Source organism: Pelobates fuscus, chromosome 1 (assembly GCF_036172605.1).
Source record: "Pelobates fuscus isolate aPelFus1 chromosome 1, aPelFus1.pri, whole genome shotgun sequence".
Classification (NCBI taxonomy): domain Eukaryota; kingdom Metazoa; phylum Chordata; class Amphibia; order Anura; family Pelobatidae; genus Pelobates; species Pelobates fuscus.
The window spans coordinates 460,389,385-460,413,128 of NC_086317.1; the positions used below are offsets into that span (position 1 = coordinate 460,389,385).

General features: G+C 40.3%; 1 protein-coding gene across 1 annotated transcript in view; it reads right to left on the minus strand.

Annotated features, from left to right (window-relative positions):
• LOC134572042 (cyclic nucleotide-binding domain-containing protein 2-like) overlaps positions 1-23,744 on the minus strand; it is a 259,641-nt gene that overhangs the window by 52,817 nt on the left and 183,080 nt on the right. Inside the window, exon 12 of the mRNA XM_063430831.1 lies at positions 20,878-20,936. Within this exon, the coding sequence (XP_063286901.1) occupies positions 20,878-20,936 (59 nt within the window). The remainder of the gene's footprint in view (positions 1-20,877; positions 20,937-23,744) is intronic.

A 23,744-nucleotide genomic window follows, 5' to 3' on the forward strand; every position in this document is an offset into this window, starting at 1 on the left:
GCACGCTGGCAGGGTTGTGCAGGGCACACGCTGAAGGAAGGCCTGACAGAGCCGCTTGAAGGACACTGACTGGCTGCTATTAGCTTACACTGGAAACCTTTTTTCTTTGTAAAAGCACGCTAAAGAGACACCAGATATGATTGGCAACTGTCAAAGCACGCTGGCACAGGTCTGCAGAGCACACGCTGAAGTAGGCCTGACACCCAGACGCTTGCAGACAACTAACTGATCTTCTATTACAGTGAAAAAAAATGATTTCTTTAAAATCTAAAGCTTAAGCTATTGTTAAAACAGATATGAGTGGTGGCACTGACTGTGCAAATGGGCAAGGCATCCAACCTGACACAGAAGCTGGCAGGCAGGCAACTGCTCTTCTATTACAGTGAAAAAAAAATATTTATTTTAAATCTAAAGCTTAACCAATTGTTAAAACAGATATGAGTGGTGGCACTGGGCTAGTGGGCACAGTATCCAATGTGAACCTCACACAGAAGCTGGCAGACAGGCAACTGCTCTTCTATTACAGTGAAAAAAATTATTTATTTAAAATCTAAAGCTTAACCAATTGTTAAAACAGATATGAGTGGTGGCACTGACTGTGCAAATGGGCAAGGCATCCAACCTCACACAGAAGCTGGCAGGCAGGCAACTGCTCTTCTATTACAGTGAAAAAAATGATTTATTTAAAATCTAAAGCTTAACCAATTGTTAAAACAGATATGAGTGGTGGCACTGACTGTGCAAATGGGCAAGGCATCCAACCTCACACAGAAGCTGGCTGGCAGGCAACTGCTCTTCTATTACAGTGAAAAAAAAATATTTATTTTAAATCTAAAGCTTAACCAATTGTTAAAACAGATATGAGTGGTGGCACTGACTGTGCAAATGGGCAAGGCATCCAACCTCACACAGAAGCTGGCAGGCAGGCAACTGCTCTTCTATTACAGTGAAAAAAAATGATTTATTTTAAATCTAAAGCTTAACCAATTGTTAAAACAGATATGAGTGGTGGCACTGACTGTGCAAATGGGCAAGGCATCCAACCTCACACAGAAGCTGGCAGGCAGGCAACTGCTCTTCTATTACAGTGAAAAAAAAATATTTATTTTAAATGTAAAGCTTAACCTATTGTTAAAACAGATATGAGTGGTGGCACTGGGCAAATAGGCACAGTATCCAATGTGAACCTCACACAGAAGCTGGCAGGCTTTTTGGGGTGCTGTCCTTACAGCAGAGATCAGATGAGTCCTTCAGGATTGTAGTGGACACTGAATACCCTAGCCTAGCTATCAATTTCCCTATCTAATCAGCAGCAGCTAAACTTTCCCTCCTCTCACTAAGCATGCATCTTCCGAATGAATCGAAAATGGATGCTGGGAGGGAGGTTGGAGGGTGTGGAAGGGAGGGAGTGCTGCTGATTGGCTGGAATGTGTCTGCTGACCGAGAGGCACAGGGTCAAAGTTTGCCCAATGATGACGAATAGGGGGCGGATCGAACTGCGCATGTGTCCGCCCGCCGCGGCGAACGCGAACACGCTAATTTCGCCGGGAACTGTTCGCCGGCGGACAGTTCGGTACATCACTAGTCACAAGCATAGAACTGTTTCATATTTTAAATAGTATCTGTCAAATCTTAACAGATAGCTTGACTTTCAATTAAAATTCTTGTTGATTTGTAAATACGATGCTCCAAACTTAACACACTTACAACTTCCATAAAATACACTTTACTAAGGATTCTAAGACCAGCAAACCTAACTATGGCAAACCAAATGCATGTCACGCCAACAGTATTCTGGTACAATGTTATGTTCTTGTGTGGATATATACTGCCAAGTGCACCATTTTCCAACATATTCTGCCTTTTCAGATACCACTTGTCACGTCACTCAAATTGCTATTCGTTAAAGATGGCCAGAGGATACTCAAATACATCCCTAAATCCACACGATTAGAATGGAAATCCACTTTTTATGTTGTTACATTTCAAGGGCTACTATTGCCCGTAGACAACTTTTATCTCCTGCTGACTTTTTCAGCCATGTGAAGGAACAAATGATTTATTTTAATTAGCTGTCATTACGTTTAATTGCCTGAAGAATATTTCTTGCAGGAAAAAAAATGTCAACACACTTTAAATTTAATCAAGATTTTTTAACATTTTTCTATGCTTTTATTCTTATTTTCAGAGATTAAAGGGACATGCTATGTATGTACCATAACCACTATAGTTTATTGTTCCAATTTGTTGTTAATTTACAGTGATTGGTGCATTATCTGGCCATTATTTTGGCCATTATTTTGGCCAGATAATGAGAATGCAAAACCTCCTTGTAATAAATAAGTAAATTTTAACCCCTTAAGGACATCGTGTCATCGCTGCAATACCCTTAGAGCAGCTAGACGCGATCACGATCGTTTCCAGTGCTCATATTTGCCGCAGACATACTAGGTACGCAGTCCTTAAGAAATGTTTTTTTGTGGGACGTTTTTTTGCAGTGCATCATGGGACTTCTGAAGGTGTCCCTATCCTGCCTCATTAGAGGCAAGCTAGGGTCATCCAATCAGAGCTTGTCTGGTCATGTCAATATTAGTAAATATTGACTCTTATCAGTGTGGATCTCCCTCCCTCTCTTCACTTGTGTTTTAGTGAGAGAGGGAGAGAGATCTGTGTTTTAGGTAGAGAGATTTAGGTCGTTTTAGGTAGGGGTTTGTAAAATTGTGAGACCCATACGCTATTTTCAGAGCCATTAACGCCTATCTTTCCAGTGATCACTATAAATCACTCGCTCTTGCACTGCAATTTTATGACGTCTGTGCATTTTTTTAGGCGTTAATTTTTTTAGTGATTTTTTTTTTTGTGAGACCAAAAAGCTCTTTTCAGAGCTATTAACCCCATATGCTGCCAGTGTTCACTGTATAAATCACTGACTCTTGCACAGCAGCACTTATTTTGCTGTCTGTGCATTTTTTAAGGGGTTAATTATTTTGTGATTTTTTAGTGACAGATCACTAAAGACTGTGATTGTGATCAAGTCACAGAGGTCACAAAAGTCATATAGCGCTGAGGAGGCGTATGCCATCCTTGCGTTAGAGGATGACGAGTCTATGTCTGACTCCGACCCTGATTATGACCCTGCCAGGTGCTCAGATACATCACTAGATACAGTGTCTGCTGCTAGAGATGTATCTAGGTATGATGTATCTGTGGCTGCTAGGCCCCCTGCCAGAAGAAGACGTGCTGCTCCAGCTGGCAGTGCTGCTGAGGAGTGAGTAGCGCCTCATCGCCAGAGGCCAGATGTCCCACCCTTTACCACAAATCCTGGCATTAATTTGGATGTCACAGGATTTAGCCCCCAACAGTTTATGGAGGTGTTTCTGGGCGATGGTGTATTGGGGAACATTGTCACCCAAACTAATTTATATGCCCATCAGTTCCGTGCTTCAAAGCCTGACTCGTTTTTGGCAAAGCAGCAATGGGCCCCCATTGATATGCCAGATTTTAAAAAATTCTGGGCATTGACTATGCTGATGGGCATCATAAAGAAGTCCTCCATCCACTCCTACTGGAGCAGTAGCCCCATCTGCTCTACCCTCATTTACTCCCAGTGTATGTCAAGGAAGAGGTATGAAATGATTCTTCATTTCATGCACTTCAGCGACAACAACCTGTACCCCCCTATGGAGAATCCCCAGTTTGACAGGCTGTATAAAATCAGCCCCCTGATTTCCCACTTCGCTGCCAGATTTGCAGAGGCTTATACATCTAGAAGGAATATATGCGTGGATGAATCTCTGATTAAGTATAAGGGAAGGCTGGGATTCAAGCAGTATAATATTCCTTCCAAGCGCTCCATGTATGGTGTAAAGGAGTATAAGCTCTGTGAGAGCGAGACTGAGTATACTCGGACCTTACGGGTGTATGAGGGAAACGATAGCCACCTTGACCCTCCAGGTGGTGTATGAGGGAAAGGATAGCCACCTTGACCCTCCAGGGTGCCCTGAACATATGGTAACCAGTGGCACGATTGTCTGGGACCTGATATTCCCACTGATAAACACAAGGTACTACTTGTATACTGACAATTTTTATACAAGTGTCCCTTTGTTCAAGCTTCTGTATTGTTTTCATACAGTAGCTTGCGATAGAATCAGAAAGAACCGTCAGGTTTCCCAGGCCAACTTGCACGCACCCGGCTACGAAGGGGGGAGACCTCAGCTCTGCGCTAAGAGGAGCTGTTAGCAGTTAAGTACAGGAACAGGAAGTATGTGTACCTTTTTACCACCATCCACACTGAGAGGACTGTGGAGGTCCCTGTACATGGCAGAGCTGAGAGCACAAGGAAGCCAGGGTGCATCAAGGCCTATAACTGGTATATGGATGGGGTTGATCTGGCAGATCTGCTGCTGCAGCCCTACCTAATAATACGGAAGACAAGGGTCTGGTACAAAAAGGTTACAATTTACTTAATGCAAATTGCAACCCACAACTCTTTTTTGTTGTTCAGAAAAGCAAACCCAAGGAATGAAACAAACTTTTTTACAGTTTCGGCTCCAGATCATTTAGTAGATTTTGTACCAAGATGCCCCTGCTCCCCAGGTGGTGATGGGAGAAAGCAGAGTTGAGGCTACCCATTTGATTTTTTTTAAATCCCCCCATACTGCGGCAAAGCAGAGTCCTCAAAAAAGATGCAGAGTCTGTTTCAAGAGGATGTATCCGTATGTCTCAATTCGTGAGTGTGTTTGTGTGTTAATGAGAGCATTATGAGGGTAAGTGTCAATTAGAGTGAGTATGTGAAGTTATTGAAAACCATAAACATGGATGTGCAGTGAGTGTATGTCAGTGATTATGCATATGTCATTCAATGGTTCAATCTGTCCAAGTCTTTGAATTGATACCTTGCCATGTACATGTAGATAATGGATAGTTTTACTTAATGATGGGATTTCAGATATACACATACGCACGTGTTTATATACCTGGGACTTGCATGTAGCACCTGCATAACATGGCTACTGAGCATTCCGTCCTGTCTGCCATCTTGTTTATCTCAGAAATATATATATATATATATATTATAAATACTGAAGAAGTGACGAAGAGAGATTAGCAGGTAAAAGGCTGGATACAAGATTTAAAAAAAAAACGTACTATATTTAATAGTGGTAGAGGGCAACAAACTAGAACAAAGGGATAAATTAATGACTGTTAAACTTGATTGTTTACTTTTTCAATGTGTAAAATGCTGCTGAGTTTATATGCTTACTTTTTAATTCTAGGGTTTTTACTGGGATTTTTAAAATAAATGTGGTGCATGCAACGCATAATAGGGTTGGAATTAAATACTTTCCATGGCTGCTTCTGATAACTAGTCCAGTCATGTATGAATGGTGTTGGGAAAAAGGTTTTTCAAGAAATAAAATCCTATGTTATTAATTTTATTTTAAAATAGGACCTCCACTAAGTATTATTTGTTAAACCCTTTTAATGTGTGAGCTGGGAAATTCCTATGCTGACTATCAGCATATAGAATCCATATGAGTTTGTGTTTGCATTAGATTAAGGGCTAGTGTAGGGTTAGTGTTAGGGTAGGATTATAGTTGTTGTGGGGGTAGAGTTAGGGTTAATGTAGGGTTACTTTTAGTGTAAGATAAGGTTAGGGATAACATAGGGTTAAGCTCAAGTCTATTGTTAGAGTTTGCACAGGGTTTGGGGTAGGGTTGGTATAGGGTTAGCATTAACTACCAAAAAATGCATTTTAATCCTAATGAATATATTTTGTATTGGCACACGATGTGTACAAATTATTATAAGCAAAACTGTGGAACAAACCCATAGCACAAATTCTAGCATTTGTTTTGGTTCCAAAGTTGGACAGTTGCCGCCATGAAGGGGTTAAAGAACACTCCGTTGAACACTTCCTGCTTCCTATCCTCTGACCACTTTTGTTTTCTCTTCTCTGGCCTCAGTCTTCCCTGGAAGACCATATAAATTACATGGCTCCTGTAATGGCAGACCGTTCCCTTTATGTACCTTACGTGCTCACGAGCTCCATGAATTAAATCATAATATATATATATATATATATATATATATATATATATATATATATATATATATATATATAACAAAAACAGCAGTAACTGGGCTGCACTCACGGCCTTGTGTAGAAAAAGTATAAATTTATTCCATAAGTGGTAGCAAAATCGACGTTTCGGTCCACACAGGGACCTTCCTCAGGATCAAATGACATTTGATCATGTCATTTTATCCTGAGGAAGGTCCCTGTGTGGACCGAAATGTCGATTTTGCTACCACTTATGGAATAAATTTATACTTTTTCTACACAAGACCGTGAGTGCAGCCCAGTTACTGCTGTTTTTGTTCTATCTACATCCCCATGGGAATTGGCACCCGGCAAGTATCATTTATACAATTTATTAACTTCAAGCAAGAGTGCATGGAATTTTCTATTTTTTGTGTATATATATATATATATATATATATATATATATATATAGTTAATACAATGTTAAACAAAAATCTGCACACCAGTCAAGCCATAAGACTTGCTTTTCCCACAGAAATCACAAATCTGCAGTGATGTTTTCAATCACAATTTTTCCCCACGATAACCTATTTGGATTTTGCTTCCCAAGCACTACCAAGCCTCAATAAGCAAACCAGTAACCAACCTCATGCTGATGAGCTGTATTAACAACGAAACAGCTGTCCATGAGTGGTTCACTGGTTTTGCATCTTTTCCTATATGGTGTTTCAAGCTGTTGTATACTGCAAACAGAAATTAAAAGGAATCCATGTTTAAAATGGAATGAGGCAAAAATGTGATTCTTTGTTAAACTAATTTGCATATGCCCACCCAGAATCCTTTGAGGTTGTAACATCACTGCAGATTTGGGATTTCTGTGGGAAAAGCAAGTCTTATGGCTTGACTGGTGTGCAGATTTTTGTTTAACATTGTATTAACTGTCCACATACTTCAGGTGGAAGGGGTTTTCAATCACAATTTTTTCCCCACCATAACCTTGTTGGTTTTTATAAATATATATATTTATATTTATAAAATCAAAGATGTAGCTTTCAATGTAGCTTTCTTTCTCTGCCTAACTGCATTTCTTTTCACTTCAAAAGTCTCCAAATCTGTTCTCTGTTGCTCACACTTTGGGTTTATGTACGTATGTATATACTCTATATGTTTATCTTTGTATATTTACATTTTAGAAATGGATAAAAAATAAACTATATGTAAAGAAGCATATCACAGTTGGTTTGAAAAGCTCTTATCTTGAAGTGTCACAGTTGTTGCTTAGTATGTTGGTCCAATAAAATTCATGAAAGGGAAAAAGACTTACGAGGATGAAAAGACAAAAAATAAAATAAAAAGGTACAATGCCACACAAAATAAAAAAGTCCAAAGCAGATAAGTATATTTTGTTCTGATTACTTTAATTGCAATGTTTGTTCTGCTACAAAGCTTTAACATTAGATTTGAATAGATTATTTTTTGGTCACTGACCAATTCTTGCCTGTCATGCACCACAAAGTTTGTCGCAAGACACTTAATCACACAATCACGGTTTGTCAAACATTCTAACTAACTTTATTTAGTTGGTGGAGCAGAAAACACTAATTAGAATGGATCCCGAGGGTGTAGAAAAAAATTCAAAGATGTAGGTCAATCTAAGATCACAATCCAACTGTTCTGTAGTTATATTACTATACTACATGTTTCGGGGAAGACGTAGTAAGACTAAAGTCAGGGTGAGAACAATCGACAAAACTGCAGGCGGTGGTCAAAATGTTCATAAACTAGCAATGCTGATATGATGTTCCTATCTAAGATCACCAAAAAAAGAAACACGTTCAACTCTAAAGCATTCAAGTATTCTGCCATGATAAGAACCATACTTTGCAGTTTGTAAAATGCATAGATATCCACTTATTTGCTGCTTCAATACTTAACTTATCACAAAACATACCGCACAAGTGCTGTAACCACTATAGTGTTCTGTAGTGGTTATAGTGCAAGGAGGGCCCTTGCAAGTTTCACATTTGCCTACTTACACTCTTGGAACCATGAGCACTACAATTAGTGGTTATGATGCTTGATCATTCCTCTAACGAGAATACTGATGAGCTGATTAATTAATTAACCTAATGTGTGAAATAAGACATGTAAATAAACTCTACATAGCTGGAAGCTAGTTAAGGACAAAGCTCTATTTCAGCTTCTTAAATGTGAAGAGTATAGTTTAATCTTGAGTGAATATGTAATGGAAGAATGGAGACAAACATTGCAAGTATTGTTTTTCAATATCAACGATATTTCAGATTTTGACCGTTAACATTTAATGGCAATTTATAATGTGACTTCGGCAGACAATTTTCTTGTGCTCGTTAATCTGGTTAAAAGATGCCATTGTAAACTGAGTTACCTTAGGCATTATTTGTCTTGCACTGAAGACGCACTGAATACAACCTTTCCTAGGTCATCACTCAAATACTAAATTATTCTAATCTGCTCCAATGCAGAGCGGAAGAGCAGAGCAGCTGACTTCTAGATAGTTTTATCATTTTCAAGCTTAATGGTTGAAATTTACAGCTAGGACTGCTTGGAGGAAAATAAATACAATAGAGCTAAGGAAATTTTGTGTGTAAAACATATATTCCATTAATCGCCTTCTATATATAGAAATGTGGAAAAAGTAAATAGTGAAATGCAATATCCTCGGGATTAAAGACAGATGGGAATACATTATGGCTATGAGATGGAAAAGCAACAAATATCTCTAAGAAGAAAATTAAAAATTGCTCAAACTGCACCATATGGTAAGCATTATAACAGGATCTGAATATTGTGTGGAAATTAGAAGTCAAATCACATACTCTATACCCTAATAAAAGTTTTAATTGTAACAATAGAATTATTACTTTTTAATGAGGGTGGAGGTCTGCTACACAACAAATACTCAGCAATCTCCTGCCATCCCTTGCCCTTTGGGACTTTAGTGTTTGTGCCTAACATTACACTAAATCCCATCATAAACATTCTCGTATGCCAGTAGGCTCCAACCAACGAGGTAAGTGTCTTCAATTTTAACAATTAACATTGTAAACGCAAGAGCTTGGGATTCTCTTCTAAAGACCAAAGGAGTTTAAGCTCTTAAGGCAGTGGTTTCCAAACCAGTCCTCAAAGCGGCACTGTCATGGCTGAATTCTGTTTTTTTTTTTTTTTAACCCCACTCCCAACTTCACTACATCTCATTGTCCCCCTAGTCCAAAGAACTTTCCCACGCTGTGTAGAATGACTAGCACTCTGATTGGTTGGATTTCAGAGTGCTTTGAGTAAAATTGCATTTATAAGCCTTTTCCTGCCTTGCGGAGCTTAGTCTGCGTCGTGCCCTCCCCGGGTGAAGATGGATTAATTTTTAGCGTCTGTTTTTATTTTTTTTCGGCTGTTTTTTTTTTTTTTTGCGCTCAGGTTTTTTTTTTTTATTTGATACGTTCGATGAGTATTATGTTTTTTTTATTTAGCCTTTTTTGGGGCTGTAGAAAGAAAGTTTTAGAAAAAGATTTTTTTTCAGATATTTAGTTTTATTTTTTCCCCCTCATTATTTTTAGAATGAGGGGGGTATGTAGGGATTGATTACATTTTATTTGGTTGGTGACTAGGGGCTTGGTGACATTTTCATTTAGGGCCCCCACCCGCCGCTTTCAAGACTTTTCGAGGGCTGCACCGTTCCTGTGGAACTCACTTCCCTCCTCCGTTAGATGCTCACCCAGTCTCCACTCCTTCAAAAAGTAATTAAAAACCCACTTCTTCATAAAAGAGTATCAATTAAACTGTTATTATCTCCCGACTGATTCCTCTCTTGCAACTGTCATTAGTCTAATACTATCCTTACCTTTTGTGTCATGTTACCTCACTCCCTCTAGCATGTAAGCTCATTGAGCAGGGCCCTCAACCCCTCTGTTCCGGTGTGTCCAACTTGTCTGGTTACAACTACATATTTGTTCGTCCACCCACTATAAAGCGCTGTGGAATTTGTTGGCGCTATATAAATAATAACATAAAAATAAAATAATAATAGGTCCCCCCTTATTGTCATTTAGGGCCCCCTACCGCCACTCAGGGGTGGGGGCCAGGGGGAGGAACAATAGGTCCCCTCCCACATTTTCATTTAAGGCCTCCACCCGCCACTCAGGGATGGGGGCCGGAGGGAGGACAATAGGACCCCCCCACATTTTTATTTAGGGTCCCCACCAGCCGCTCGGGGTGGGGGCCAGAGGGAGGACAATAGGTCCCCCCCTTATTGTTATTTAGGGCCCCCACCAGCTGCTCATGGAACAAAGTCCCAAATTGCATCCTAACACGAATGGAGAAACTGTTCTCATTCTGTTAGGACAAAATTCAGTGGTTTCACCTGAGTTCTGTCTAAATGACAGGATGTTTGGGAATACTGACAGAAGGCATCGCAAGATCACGGAGGAAAGGTAAGAATTGTGGGAAAATTTCTCTGACCACAGAAAACGTAGTACACTTTGCTCCTCCACTGGTCAGAGATGGTCAGGCGATTTTTTGAAGGAGGGGAGACTGGGTGAGCATCTAACAGAGGAGGGAAGTGAGTTCCACAGGAACGGTGCAGCCCTCGAGAAATCTTGAAGGCAAGCATCGGAGGTGGGAGTACGGAAAGAAGAATGAAATGTTGGGCCCTTGGTAACAAAACTGCAACATTTACATTTGCTTACACATTTAAATATGCCTTTACAAAGTAACTACCGTATTTGTCGCTCCATAAGACGCACTTTTTTTCCCCTCAAAAGTGAGGGGAAATGTCTGTGCGTCTTATGGAGCGAATGTGAAGGTTTACTTACCTGTCTTGTAGCGTGGGCCGGCAGCACAGCGCGCACCGTGGTACAGGAACTTCAATTTCAGGTTCCGGTTTCCGGCGGGACTGAAAGGAAGTGTGCACACTGAGTGCGCACTTCCTTTCAGTCCCGCCGGAAACCGGAACCTGAAATTGAAGTTCCTGTACCGCGGTGCGCGCTGTTAAGCCGGCCAATGCTACAAGACAGGTAAGTAATTATGGGACAAGGGGAGGGGGGGAGAAGACTATATGGGAGGGGGAGGAGAAGACTATATGGGAGGGGAGGAAAAGACTATATGGGAGGGGAGGAAAAGACTATGGGAGAGAGGAGAAGACTATGGGAGAGAGGAGAAGACTATGGGGAGAAGACTATGGGAGAGAGGAGAAGACTATGGGAGAGAGGAAAAGTCTGTGGGAGGGGGAGAAGACTATGGGAGAGAGGAGAAGACTATGGGAGGGGGGGAGAAGACTATGGGAGAGAGGAGAAGACTATGGGGAGAAGACTATGGGAGAGAGGAGAAGACTATGGGAGGGGGGAGAAGACTATGGGAGGGGGAGAAGACTATGGGAGAGAGGAGAAGACTATGGGAGGGGGGAGAAGACTATGGGAGAGAGGAGAAGACTATGGGAGGGGGTGGATACGCCCATGGGAGAGAGGAGAAGACTATGGGAGGGGGAGAAGACTATGGGAGAGAGGAGAAGACTATGGGAGGGGGTGGAGAAGACTATGGGGGGAGAATACTATGGGAGAGAGGAGAAGACTATGGGAGGGTGAGGAGAATACTATGGGAGGGTGAGGAGAATACTATGGGAGGGTGAGGAGAAGACTATGGGAGGGTGAGGAGAAGACTATGGGAGGGGGAGAAGAAGACTATGGGAGAGGGGGAGAAGACTATGGGAGAGAGGAGAAGACTATGGTAGGGAAGGAGAAGACTATGGGAGGGGAGGAGAAGACTATGGGAGAACACTATGGGACAGGGGAGAAAAAAACATATTCTGAACAAACTGTCCCATAGTAAGAAACACTATGGGACAGTTTGTTCAGAATATTTTTTTTCCGGGTTTCTTCCTCTAAAAACTAGGTGCGTCTTATGGTGTGGTGCGTCTTATGTAGCGGAAAATACGGTATGTTCTATTTGAAAATGTGTTACCACTGAAGACAATAAAGCTTGGAAAAATCAAATAACCAAAATAATACGGTATGTTCTATTTGAAAATGTGTTACCACTGAAGACAATAAAGCTTGGAAAAATCAAATAATCAAAATAGTGTTTGGGACAATCTGTTTTTAAAAGTTGCTTGTTTTAGAATTGGGAGATGTCTATCTAGGATTTTAGTTATATCTAAATAATCAACACTAAAACAAAAACAAAAAGAAGCATGTTTGTTGGTCCAATTCTTTCTATTTCTTGGAGATTCCTCCAGGACATTAGAAGAGTTTCTTTGGTGTGTTTCTTGGCTATGTCATAGCATCTATTTATGGGGTTTAATTTATAACCTCCATCTTTAAGGCCTTTCTTTAATACACTTGAAAGTAACTTAAATTTACTGTCATCTGAGCAATTATGTCTAATACGGATGATTTCCCAATGGAAATACTTAAGAAAGTATGTTTCGGATGACAACTAGATGCTAAATAAAGGGAATTGCCTGTCTTGGGTTTCTTGTAATTTTTAGTAATAATATTATCAGTTGCTGAAATTGTTAAACATAAATCCAAAAATACAATCTGAGAACTATTGCTTAACACTGAAAAGGACAAATTGTAATCATTTTGGTTAATTTCCATTCCAAATCAATAGAAAATCATCTATGTATCGACCATAAAATAGAACATGTTTCCTATAGCCAAAGACATGGAACAGCTCCCACCAGACCATGGCGAGGTTGGCGTCAAAAGAAATGCCCGAGACAATTTTCAGGAAATAAGACATAGCCTGCAAACCCAGGCAGAATACATTGAACTTACATCCAAAGAAACCCATCGATACCCTGAATTTCATTTAACACATTTGAGTGTAGGGGGACCAGGGGAATGATTTACCGATTTGTGAATTTTTGGTAGATGGTAAAATATAGAAACTCTCAGTTGGGTTTTAATGATATATTGACTTTCTCTGTTGCTTAAAACTTCAAAATATAGAACTCGATTAACCAATTCCAAAAAAAGATATAGAAAATTATTTAGTGGGATCCTGGAAAAGCTTAACATATGGATATTCAACTATCCTAGAGTTTCCGACCTATAAAATCCTCTTTCTTCATGACAACAATCTTACTATCCTTGCCTGACTGTTGGACTACTATATTTTAATTGGTCATTACAAATTTTAAAGCCATGTGTTCCTGGGTAGAGAGATGTAATTTCTTAAGGTCATCCTCCACAAATTTGAAGAACAAGGATTCCACATTAGATCGCATGTGAGTGGGATTGAAAAAAAGAAAATAGCTACATCATTGGATTCCTGCCAAAGAACTTCCAAGTCTTCTACATTACACCATTCTCTAAAGCTTAAACTATCGAAAGCCACATGAGTAGCTGGTAAATTAGGATATTCTGTCATGTTCGAAGGTTCCCCTATCTCATAATACATATACTCATATATACTCATATATGTTAACCCGAAAAATCAGAAATAGATAAATGAGTGTCATGAGTGTCAGAATTGGTAAAACTTAAAGAGACATCACTGTATAATGTAACAGCCCTAGACAACTCCTCTGTATCCATCACATGGAACCTCAGAAGGAGATCGAGAAAAGACCAAATCATTTGATGATAAACCAGAAGAAAGAGTAACAGGCAGTTTCGCTGTTTCTTAGGAAATAATTTAAGCAGGATTCAAATAAATTGAAAACAGTTATAAAACATTGAAAACAGTTATAAAACCATAACAGCAACAACAAACTGTCAGTAAATCAGAGATAAGGGACAAACAGTTCTCCATTGCATAGTTAGAACAGCAAAGAAACAGCATCTTAGCATAGATAGAACAGTAAAGAAACATTTTTAGTTCTCTACAGTTCAACCCAGTAGCATACAATGCGTGGGCCAGTGTGGCGGTTCACCCTGGGTGACAGACAGGAGGGAATACACACCAGGGACATTAACCCTGGCCTCTTCTCCCTTCTCAGTGTCCATGAAGGTAAGATATTTTATGTCTGTGTGCCTGTATCTGTGTGTGACTGTGTGTGTGTGTGTGTGTGTGTATATGTGACTATGTGTGTGACTGTGTGCTACTGTGTTTGTGTGGGTGTGCATGCAACTGTATGTGACATAGTGTATGCGTTTGACTGTGTCCATCTGATTGTGTGACTGTGGATTGTATCACATCTAACCAGATGACTCCATCCAGACCTGTGTATGTGCAGAAACTAGAGACCACAGATCTATTACATCAAGGAGTGATTATACATAAATGAAAGTATTTTTTTATCGTTATAAGTGTTACTCAGACATTTGCTGTGTTGTGGTAATATTGCTTAGTAATATTGCTATTATTAGTCAACTACTTATTACAGATGACAATGGCTCCTACCAATTCTTAAAATATAATCAACTAGAATACCTATTATTATATACCATTTGTATATCAAGATACAAAATGCATATAGATCAAATTATTTTGTTGTTGTTATAAAGCTAAAATCAGACCACACTCACAATGCTGTGTGTAAGTGACTGTGTATGTATAATTGTATGATTAAATATTTTTGTACCTGTGTGATTGTGTGCCCATGTATTTGACTGTACATGTGATTACTAGTTGACACAGCATGCAGAATAATATTACACATAGGACTAAGGATAACGTTGAAATGGACTTAACATATCCAAAAATAGTCAGAATACTTGCCGAGGTCAGGGATACAGAATGCGACACAACGATGAGGGAAAGCCAAAAATCAAGGATACCAGAAAACAGGGAAGTCAAAACAAAGCCAAAGTCAAATACCAAAAAGTATACAATCAGGAACACTCTCTCGGATAACCAGCAAAGGGAAACCACGACAGGGTAATGAGTAAAAGGAGAAATTAGTTTAAATAACCCTCCTGCAGATCCGATTTGCCACAACCGGCTTTTACCCTCAAAATGTGCGTGCGTGTCTTTTGCGTGACGTCACACGCATGTCGACGACGTCATCACCGTTAGCGGATGTGGGGCTATAATATGGCGTGGATCCGCAACAGCCGGTGTCCACCGATATGCTGCAGAAGTCAGGCACACTGGCGCAGGACCGCTGAGCGGCACCTCCGTTACCGCTAGGAAGGCAATCTCCACTGCAAACACCATAAGGTGAGGATGAATACATGACAGTATGTGACTGCGCATGTCTGTGTTTATATGTAAGTGCACGTATGATTGCATGTTTATTTGTGAATGTGGAGATAGAAAAAAATAATACGATTGTAAGAGTTAAGGAGGTAAAAGGAGGATTAGGAGCAACAAAAAAAATGGTCAGGAGATGCACACAACTGGATTAGTGGGTGCATAGTGACACACAAAAAGTTTAAAATTTGGGGAAGTACATATCCACCCTGGGTGCCAAGTGACCTAGGTACCCCTCTGGTTTTAATAACAATGAAAAATGGACACGCTGGAAGTCTTTTTTTTCCTGTGGACTGCTGTGACTTGAGGTTTCACCTCCCTAACACACCGTGCAATGGGTGGGACCTCAACTGGAGAACACTGAAAAAGAAACCGTCTCTAACCCTGATAATACAACGTGAATGGACCTCTATTTCTTCATTGCCAAAAGACACAGACAATACACAGAAGCAGTACAGAAAAAGATGACGTTTTAGATGATTTGCTTGTAGAATGAAACTTGTTACATGGTGGTTCTAGTTTCCAATTTTTGCTGTTCCCTCTATGTGTATTATATGTATTTCTTTATTGGCAATGAATACATAAACGTACATACTTATATTATCATCAGGATTAGAAATTATCTTCCTTGGTGTACACAGTTGAGGTCAGATCAGTATATTGTACCCCTCTGATTCCACTTATTGTGCAGATTGCTAAAGCTAATATAGAGTAAATGACGTTGTCAGAAAGGGACAAATTATTATGAGTATGGGCAAATTATTTTCTCTACTCAATACATAACTATTCCCCCCCCCCCGCCATTTTGTATCCATGCACCAAAACTACTGTATTAAGATATACTAGTTTTGGTGCTTAGAGAGTGCTTTTAAAGAACAGTAACAGAATAATCCCACCATAACACACCAGCGTTTACAGATCCTATATTACATTTTCTCTGCAGGGTAATACTTAACATGAAGCATTACTTACACCTGTTGACACAACACATAAAAAAAAAATATATATATATATACGCATCAAACCTGAGTAAAGAACGCTGCTCTTTCAATTTATGCAAAGTAAAGTATTCATTATTCTGCTTTATTGGAAGAACAATGAACTATTGAGTTTATTGAATTAAATGTGAAGCAATGGATCAATAAACATTGTTTGGAAAGTAGTTGTTCAGCAATAAAACTAACAGATGAGCATTACAATTGTGCGAATGATTTGTAAATGACCTAAGGTAATTTTGATTTTCACATTTCACAGTAGGAAAGGCAAATAAGTCACTTTAAATCCACACTAATAATATTTTATAACATTCCTCACAAAGTTAATATTGCTTTAAACAATGCAGTCATTTTAATATTTGAATATTTAAATTGGTTCATGGATTGCAGGATAAAACTTACCAGGAAATTTTAAAGGATCTTAGCATGTATAGCTTGGAGGAAAGACGAGACGGGGGGATATGATAGAAACATTTAAATACATAAAGGGAATCAACACAGTAAAGGAGGAGACTATATTTAAAAGAAGAAAAACTACCACAACAAGAGGACATAGTCTTAAATTAGAGGGGCAAAGGTTTAAAAATAATATCAGGAAGTATTACTTTACTGAGAGGGTAGTGGATGCATGGAATAGCCTTCCAGCTGAAGTGGTAGAGGTTAACACAGTAAATGAGTTTAAGAAAGCGTGGGATAAGCATAAGGCTTTCCTAGCTATAAGATAGGGCCAGGGACTAATGAACTTTAGAAAACTGGGCAGACTAGATGGGCCGAATGGTTCTTATCTGCCGTCACATTCTATGTTTCTAACTGATAATGAATTTGTTCACCTGGTCCTACATCATCAGTTGTTGGGAATTCACCGGGTAATTTCACATTTTAGACCAAAATGGGGATGCTATCGTTACTTAAGTGCAAATAACAATTAGTTTATTGATGCCGAAAATACTAAATAATTGGCCAGATGCACAGGTGGGAGACCGATGGAAAATTGCATTTTGTGCCAGACATGCACTTCCTCAGAGACTCTAAGAAACAAATATACATGATTATGGACATATTTTGTATATGTGAATATGACCTCAATTTAATAATTTTGGATAAGCTTTTCTAATAATTACAATCTGAAAAAAACTGTTCACGATCCCATAGATTTTAATGGTGACTTCTGTAGAAAAGTTTTTCTAACAAATTTGAATCATGTTAAAAAGTTTACACAAAAAACATTAAATTGAGTCCTATATGAGTAAGTTATGTGTCCATATCTTTGAATCATTACAAAGACCTTGTAGGTCAAAACGTTGTGTGACATTGGGCTTCAATAAATTGCCGTTCTGAACCTTGGAGTGCCTGACCCTCTTTGTATTTTATATGCAAAATATATACATATGTTTTGCAAGTTTAATGTGCCTTTGTGCTTGATTTAATGTGTGTGTATATGTTTGCATGTATGTATATATGTAGATGTGTATGTATGTTTAACTGTATAGGCATATCTTATATTAAACAAATTATTTATTTGGTGTGCATTCGTTAGTTTGGCTTACGCCCATCAGATATGATAGGAGTGAGCAGAAAGAATGAGCCATTCGCAAATTCGGATAAAGCATTTGGCCTTTGGAATTACAGACAGTGTAATACAAAAGGCAGAGCACCACTTGCAAATGAATGAATAAACGAATGGTGTATGGAAGAATTTCATTCGGCACCCATTTGTTTGTTTGTTCATTCGGCCCCTTTTCGTTATTTAGACTAAAGGACGAAAATGCAGATTCTCATTCAAAAATCTATTTGTACACACACAAATGTCCAGGTCATAATCTATTCATATCTCCAAAAAAAATAAAAAATAATCTGTAAAATAAAGGCAGATTAGCTACCACACAATTGTGTGTTTTTCCCATACATAATACAATCAAAGCATGCAAAATTATGAATACTGATGGGGTAATTCACAAATTGGCATACGGGCAATTTATAGCTATTTTGGCTTTTTATAAGGTGTGCACATTCCTTATTACCTGTATTTCACAATCAGTTGTTTTTGTCTGTTTTATGGGGTATGGTTACTGAAGACGGGAAGAATAAGAAGTGTGTACCTGAAAGAAACACAAACCTTAAAGATTTGAGCTCATCTATTAAAGCAGCACTGACATGGCCGAATCCCGTTTTTTTTATTTAACTCCCCTCCCGACTCCACTACAGCTAAATGTCCACCTAGTCACCCTCAAATGCCCTTAAGACCCCTATATTACATATTTTTTAATCTTAATTTTCTGCCCGGACCTAGGTCCTGGGTGCTGTCATCTTTGTATGGGTAGATGAAGTCCCTGTGGGACATGTCATCTGCATCCTTAATACCCGTCGCAAATGTTAAAATAAAAAAAACCTGAGCTCAAAAAAAGAAGGCATCAAATCGTAAGTTATTTTTTATTTACAGGCATTTAGTTTTCTTGTACCCCCTCACTATTTTTAGGGTGAGGGGGGTAGGTAGGTCTTTACTAAAAAATGTTACACTAGGGTTTTATTTGTTTTGTTTTAACAACAGTGAGCAGACACAGGCTATAGTGAGTAGGGGCAGGATTTACTAATACTAAGTAATCTTTACTAAGTATTAGTAAATTTGTCTGAAAGACCAATTTAGGTCTTTCATCCTTTTGGTAGATAGCTCCCTAATACCGTGGGAATTAGGGAGCTATCTACTAGGCGGCTGCAAGATGCCGCGGTACGAATTGGATCGGAATTTCATTCAATTGATTAATTTCAAATGAAATTCCGATCCAAACAAAGTTCAGAATTGCGTCCTAACAGGAATGAACAAACTGTTCTCATTCTGTTAGGACGCAATTCGGTAGTTTTGCCGGCGTTCTGTCTAAGTGACAGGACGTTAGGGAATACTGACAGGAAGCATCACGAGATTTCTGTGTTTGTGCTAAAACATTCCCCACATTCAGGACAAGAGTACGGCCTTTTTCCTGCATGAATTCTCAGATGTTTTCCTAGATCTGTATTTGCACTAAAACATTTTCCACACTCTGAAAGGTAAGAATTTGGGGAAAATGTCTCTGACCACAGGAACACACTTTGCTTCTCCGCTGGTCAGAGATGGTCAGGCGTAGGAAACCTCCATAAGATAAAATTGAGCAGACAGGAAGAAATAAAGAGACAGGGAGAGAAGAGGAATCGATTGGGGAAAGGTAAGTTTGGCATGACAGTGCCGCTTTAAAGTCTCTACCCCATGTAAGTTTGTTTCCTGCATCAGAAAATACCATTCACTCTATTATATATTTGCAATATTGCACTATATATTGTTTTATTTTGTTGTTTGGTTAAATGTTATATGAAAATCTTCTTACTTGAGGTCCTTCATGCCTCACCTCTTGCACTGTACTCCTACTTGGAGCTTCAATTAGCTCTTCTGAGCTAAGCTATAAAGTGGAGGCTAGCTGATTGACTGAGAGCATCAGTTGATCTCCCTCTGCCAATGAGCTAAGCCCTGCAGCACTGGGTTTAGTTGAGAGATTCTAGCTATTATAGAAACCAGGAGCACGGAAGCTATCAAGTGGTTTGATTACTTACAGTGGGTGTGTGCCAGGGCACTCCTAGCATCTTAACCACTATAATGGTTAAGGTGCTGAGACTGCTGTTGCTGCCCCCAATGTAAGTAGTCAAACCATTTGTCAACTTCCTTGGGGTTTGCCGGGCACCAGTCACTTCCTCCATGAGAGCCAGAAGGTCTCTGAATTGATCTAATGCTGGCATTTGAGGGCTCTCAGCAAAAGAACATGCCATGAATAGCAGGACTTGGTTATGGAAAACTAATGGAAGTTCTTGCAGTAGCTTCTGGCTCTCAATGGCGGATGCGACCCACGCCTAGTGCACCCCAATGAAGTTGTCAAACGGCAAACAGTTTGACTGATTACATGGGGGTGGGGTTTCTCAGCATGCTGTAGTTGTAGTATAAGGGCTTAGAATGTTTTGTTTAGAGAGCAGATGCTAATCAATAAAGAAGGATAATAAGGATAATTGCAGATTGTGATCATACAGACCACATTTTAATAATAACTTGTGTCTCTGTTTCTTTATCATTTCCATGCTTGTTCAGGTGTGTCAAATTAAGGTATCGGTTGGGCCACGTGTTACCCACAGCCAGCACTACTCCACTGAACTCCGTGAAACTCTCAAACTTATTTTAGAGTTTCCTAGAGTTGAATCCCCAATAACAAGTCCTGCATACAAAGTGGTCCCTGCATTGTCATAAAAGTGACAGTGTGACTTTAACTGTTTAAGTAGCTCTGAAATTGCTGTTGTGTTTTGTTTTTTTGTAGTTACTACACAATTATGTTGGTGTTCATTGTAAAACCAAAATTCTTCAAATTAATACAACTTTAATAAACACAAATTGAGCTTCAATGTGAGCATGATATTCACACTATTTATTAGCACGTACTTGGTATATAATATACTTGCAATGATAAATACTATTTAACATAGTACAACATATATAAAATAAAACATATTAAATAAAAGTAGTTCATTAAAACTATTCAATTATAGAAGGGCAGCCTGCAGCAAACATATTTCACAACTTGACATCAGCTTAGAGCAGATAACTCTTTTATAAAATAATCAGACTTAATAAATGTATCTCCGCTAACATACCTCAGTTGGTGGTCGACTCACACTGTCTTCTTTGGACATAGTTTTACCAGAAGGTTTATCTGCAATTTTCAAATTTTATTATTAAAAAATACATATGCACAAACACATATTTTTAGCTCTTTTAGCACTCTTTTTGGTTGATTGATTGATTGATTGATAATCGAAAGATCTATATTCAATAGCTTTGCATAAGAATATTTTAAGCAGGTTAACATAAGAAAAAATATACATGCAAACAAAAAATACGTTTGCAGTAACCTATTCCTTTAAAGAAACACTTCAAGAACCACAATTATCATATTGCACTTCAGTGGTTATGGTGCTAGGAGTGCCCTGGTGCCCCCCAGAGTAAGTAGTCAAAAATAACAATTTAGAATGTTTGCACAGTTTAGAACGTTTAGAATGATTTGACTTTTTACCTGGTATCTGTTGGTTTGCAACTGGAGACCCAAGTAACTGTCAAACAGTTTATAAATGTTTTAACTTTTGATAGTGCACTGTAGTGGTTATGGTGAATAGAGTGCTGTTTTAATCTTCTTGTGAAGCATAGTTAAAGTTTTTTAAGTTCTGGTTAGCAGAGAGTGGGCAGAAATAACCAAAATAAATTTTTATTTTGCCATGTTCAAAAACATTGTGACAAATATTTAACATTAAACATGTTTCAGACATATCCCGCAAATGGCTTGACTGCTGACCCGGACCAAAACTCCCACCACCCGTTGCCCAATAAATACACAACACCTTTTGTATGGGTAAGGGCAACGGCCACAGCTTTATTAACAAAATTCACATAAATCACCAGCGTCCACAACCTGTCAGCTGTTGGGGGATTACCAACAGACAGCTCTATCAAATGAATCCCACGAGTCCGATGCAGCCTGCCCGCGCCATTAGCTCTCAGCAGGCTGCGACTCCCCAAGCCGCTTGGGCACTTTCCTCCGAACCTCTTCGCTGGCCAGGACTACCGCGAGCTGTGACAAAACAAAGAAAACAACAGCACACAACCAAAACAACACCATCATAAACACTTTTTGGGTGGGCGGGCGGGAAGCTAGTAGCACTACACCTCTGCCCGGGGAACTGGTGAGTACCCTCCCATTTTTCCCCATTTTTATGCCCCCCATGTGCCACAATGTATCCCCTATAACCCAACCCCTTATCCCTGCCAGCAGTCATGTCCTCCCTTCCTTAAGATTTCCAGGGAGGTACTTGACTGCTGACCCGGACCAAAACTCCCACCACCCGTTGCCCAATAAATACACAACACCTTTTGTATGGGTAAGGGCAACGGCCACAGCTTTATTAACAAAATTCACATAAATCACCAGCGTCCACAACCTGTCAGCTGTTGGGGGATTACCAACAGACAGCTCTATCAAATGAATCCCACGAGTCCGATGCAGCCTGCCCCCGCCATCAGCTCTCAGCAGGCTGCGACTCCCCAAGCCGCTTGGGCACTTTCCTCCGAACCTCTTCGCTGGCCAGGACTACCGCCACCGCAGTTCCTCCCTACCTGCTCCCCTGGAAGGAACCGCGCCCCCGCAGCCAGCGCCTCCTCAATACCTGCCTGCAGACCCGCATTCAGGATATCTAACCCTATGAGGGGGAGGTGAACCCCATCCTTTCGCATCAGGTTGGAATTGTCCCCTTCCAACTCCCTGTGCCTAATTACAAAACCGCCAAGCCGGCGGACAAACTTACCAATGGCCACGTTCAGCTTACGCCTACTACGCTCAACACCCTTGGCATGAGGCAGCGAACGCCAACACGGCCTGGACACTATGTCCGACCAAATAAGGGTCAAATTGGGGAACAGAGCCATACACCTAGCCAGATCATGTCTAATCGCATGCAGGATGTCCACTGACCTACTGCGCCCTAGGTCATTTCCCCCTGCATGAAGCACCAGAGTCACTGGCCTGGACACGTACCTCCGAAGGGATACGCATTCGGCATACAGCTGCTGCCACAACATACCCCTAATACCCCTCCACCTTACCCTGGCCATCTCATAGGAAACCCCCAAATTTCTCCCGTAGGGCCGCTCCTCAGCTCGCCGCGCTGCCCAATATACGTAGGAATGTCCCAGAATCCAAATGCAGCGGGGCCGAGGACCTACGGAGAAAATGCATTATTGTAAATGAGGTCTGACATAGGACCTATAGCGCCGTGAACCCCATCTACCCAAGCGCTGGATCGCTGCGTCCGAGAAACCCCACAAACTAGCCTGGGTGGCCGCCCCTATACGGAAAGAGTGAGCAGAGTAATGACGAGGATCCACCCCGCATGCCACCAAGGCAGCACGGAACCTGGCTGAGAATTGATAACGAGTGAGGGGGGACCCATCCCTATGAACCAAAAAGGAGAGACACCCCATCGGCCTAATCTGCAAATAGACTGAGCAAAGACGGACTGGACAGAACCTGCCGCCCGTAGCCCCGATCCGTACCCACGAACCCCTACCTACCTGGTCCGTCTTGGAACGACTTATGAAAACATCTACGGAGTCCTCTGACCACCGGATATCCGACAGCAGCAGAGGCCCAACCGACCTACGGTTGCGAGCAACCAACTCACCCACCCTAAATGCTCCAAAAAAACAAAAAGAAAACGCAACCCGAAATAAAGCGGCTTCGTAATCTGAGAAACAAACGGCCTCCAGAGCCCCATGAATCCGTCCCAGCAAGTCAGCAGACACCGGGCGGCGGCGGTCTGGGACCCTCCGAAGTCTCCAACCCCGGATAACTCGCTGAATTCCGAACCACCGAGAAACATCTTGCCAACCCATAAACCTGCACAGAAAGGACAGGGCGGTTAATGCCTTCTCGGCCGCCGAGCAAGACTTACCCTGCGCCAACATAGACTCC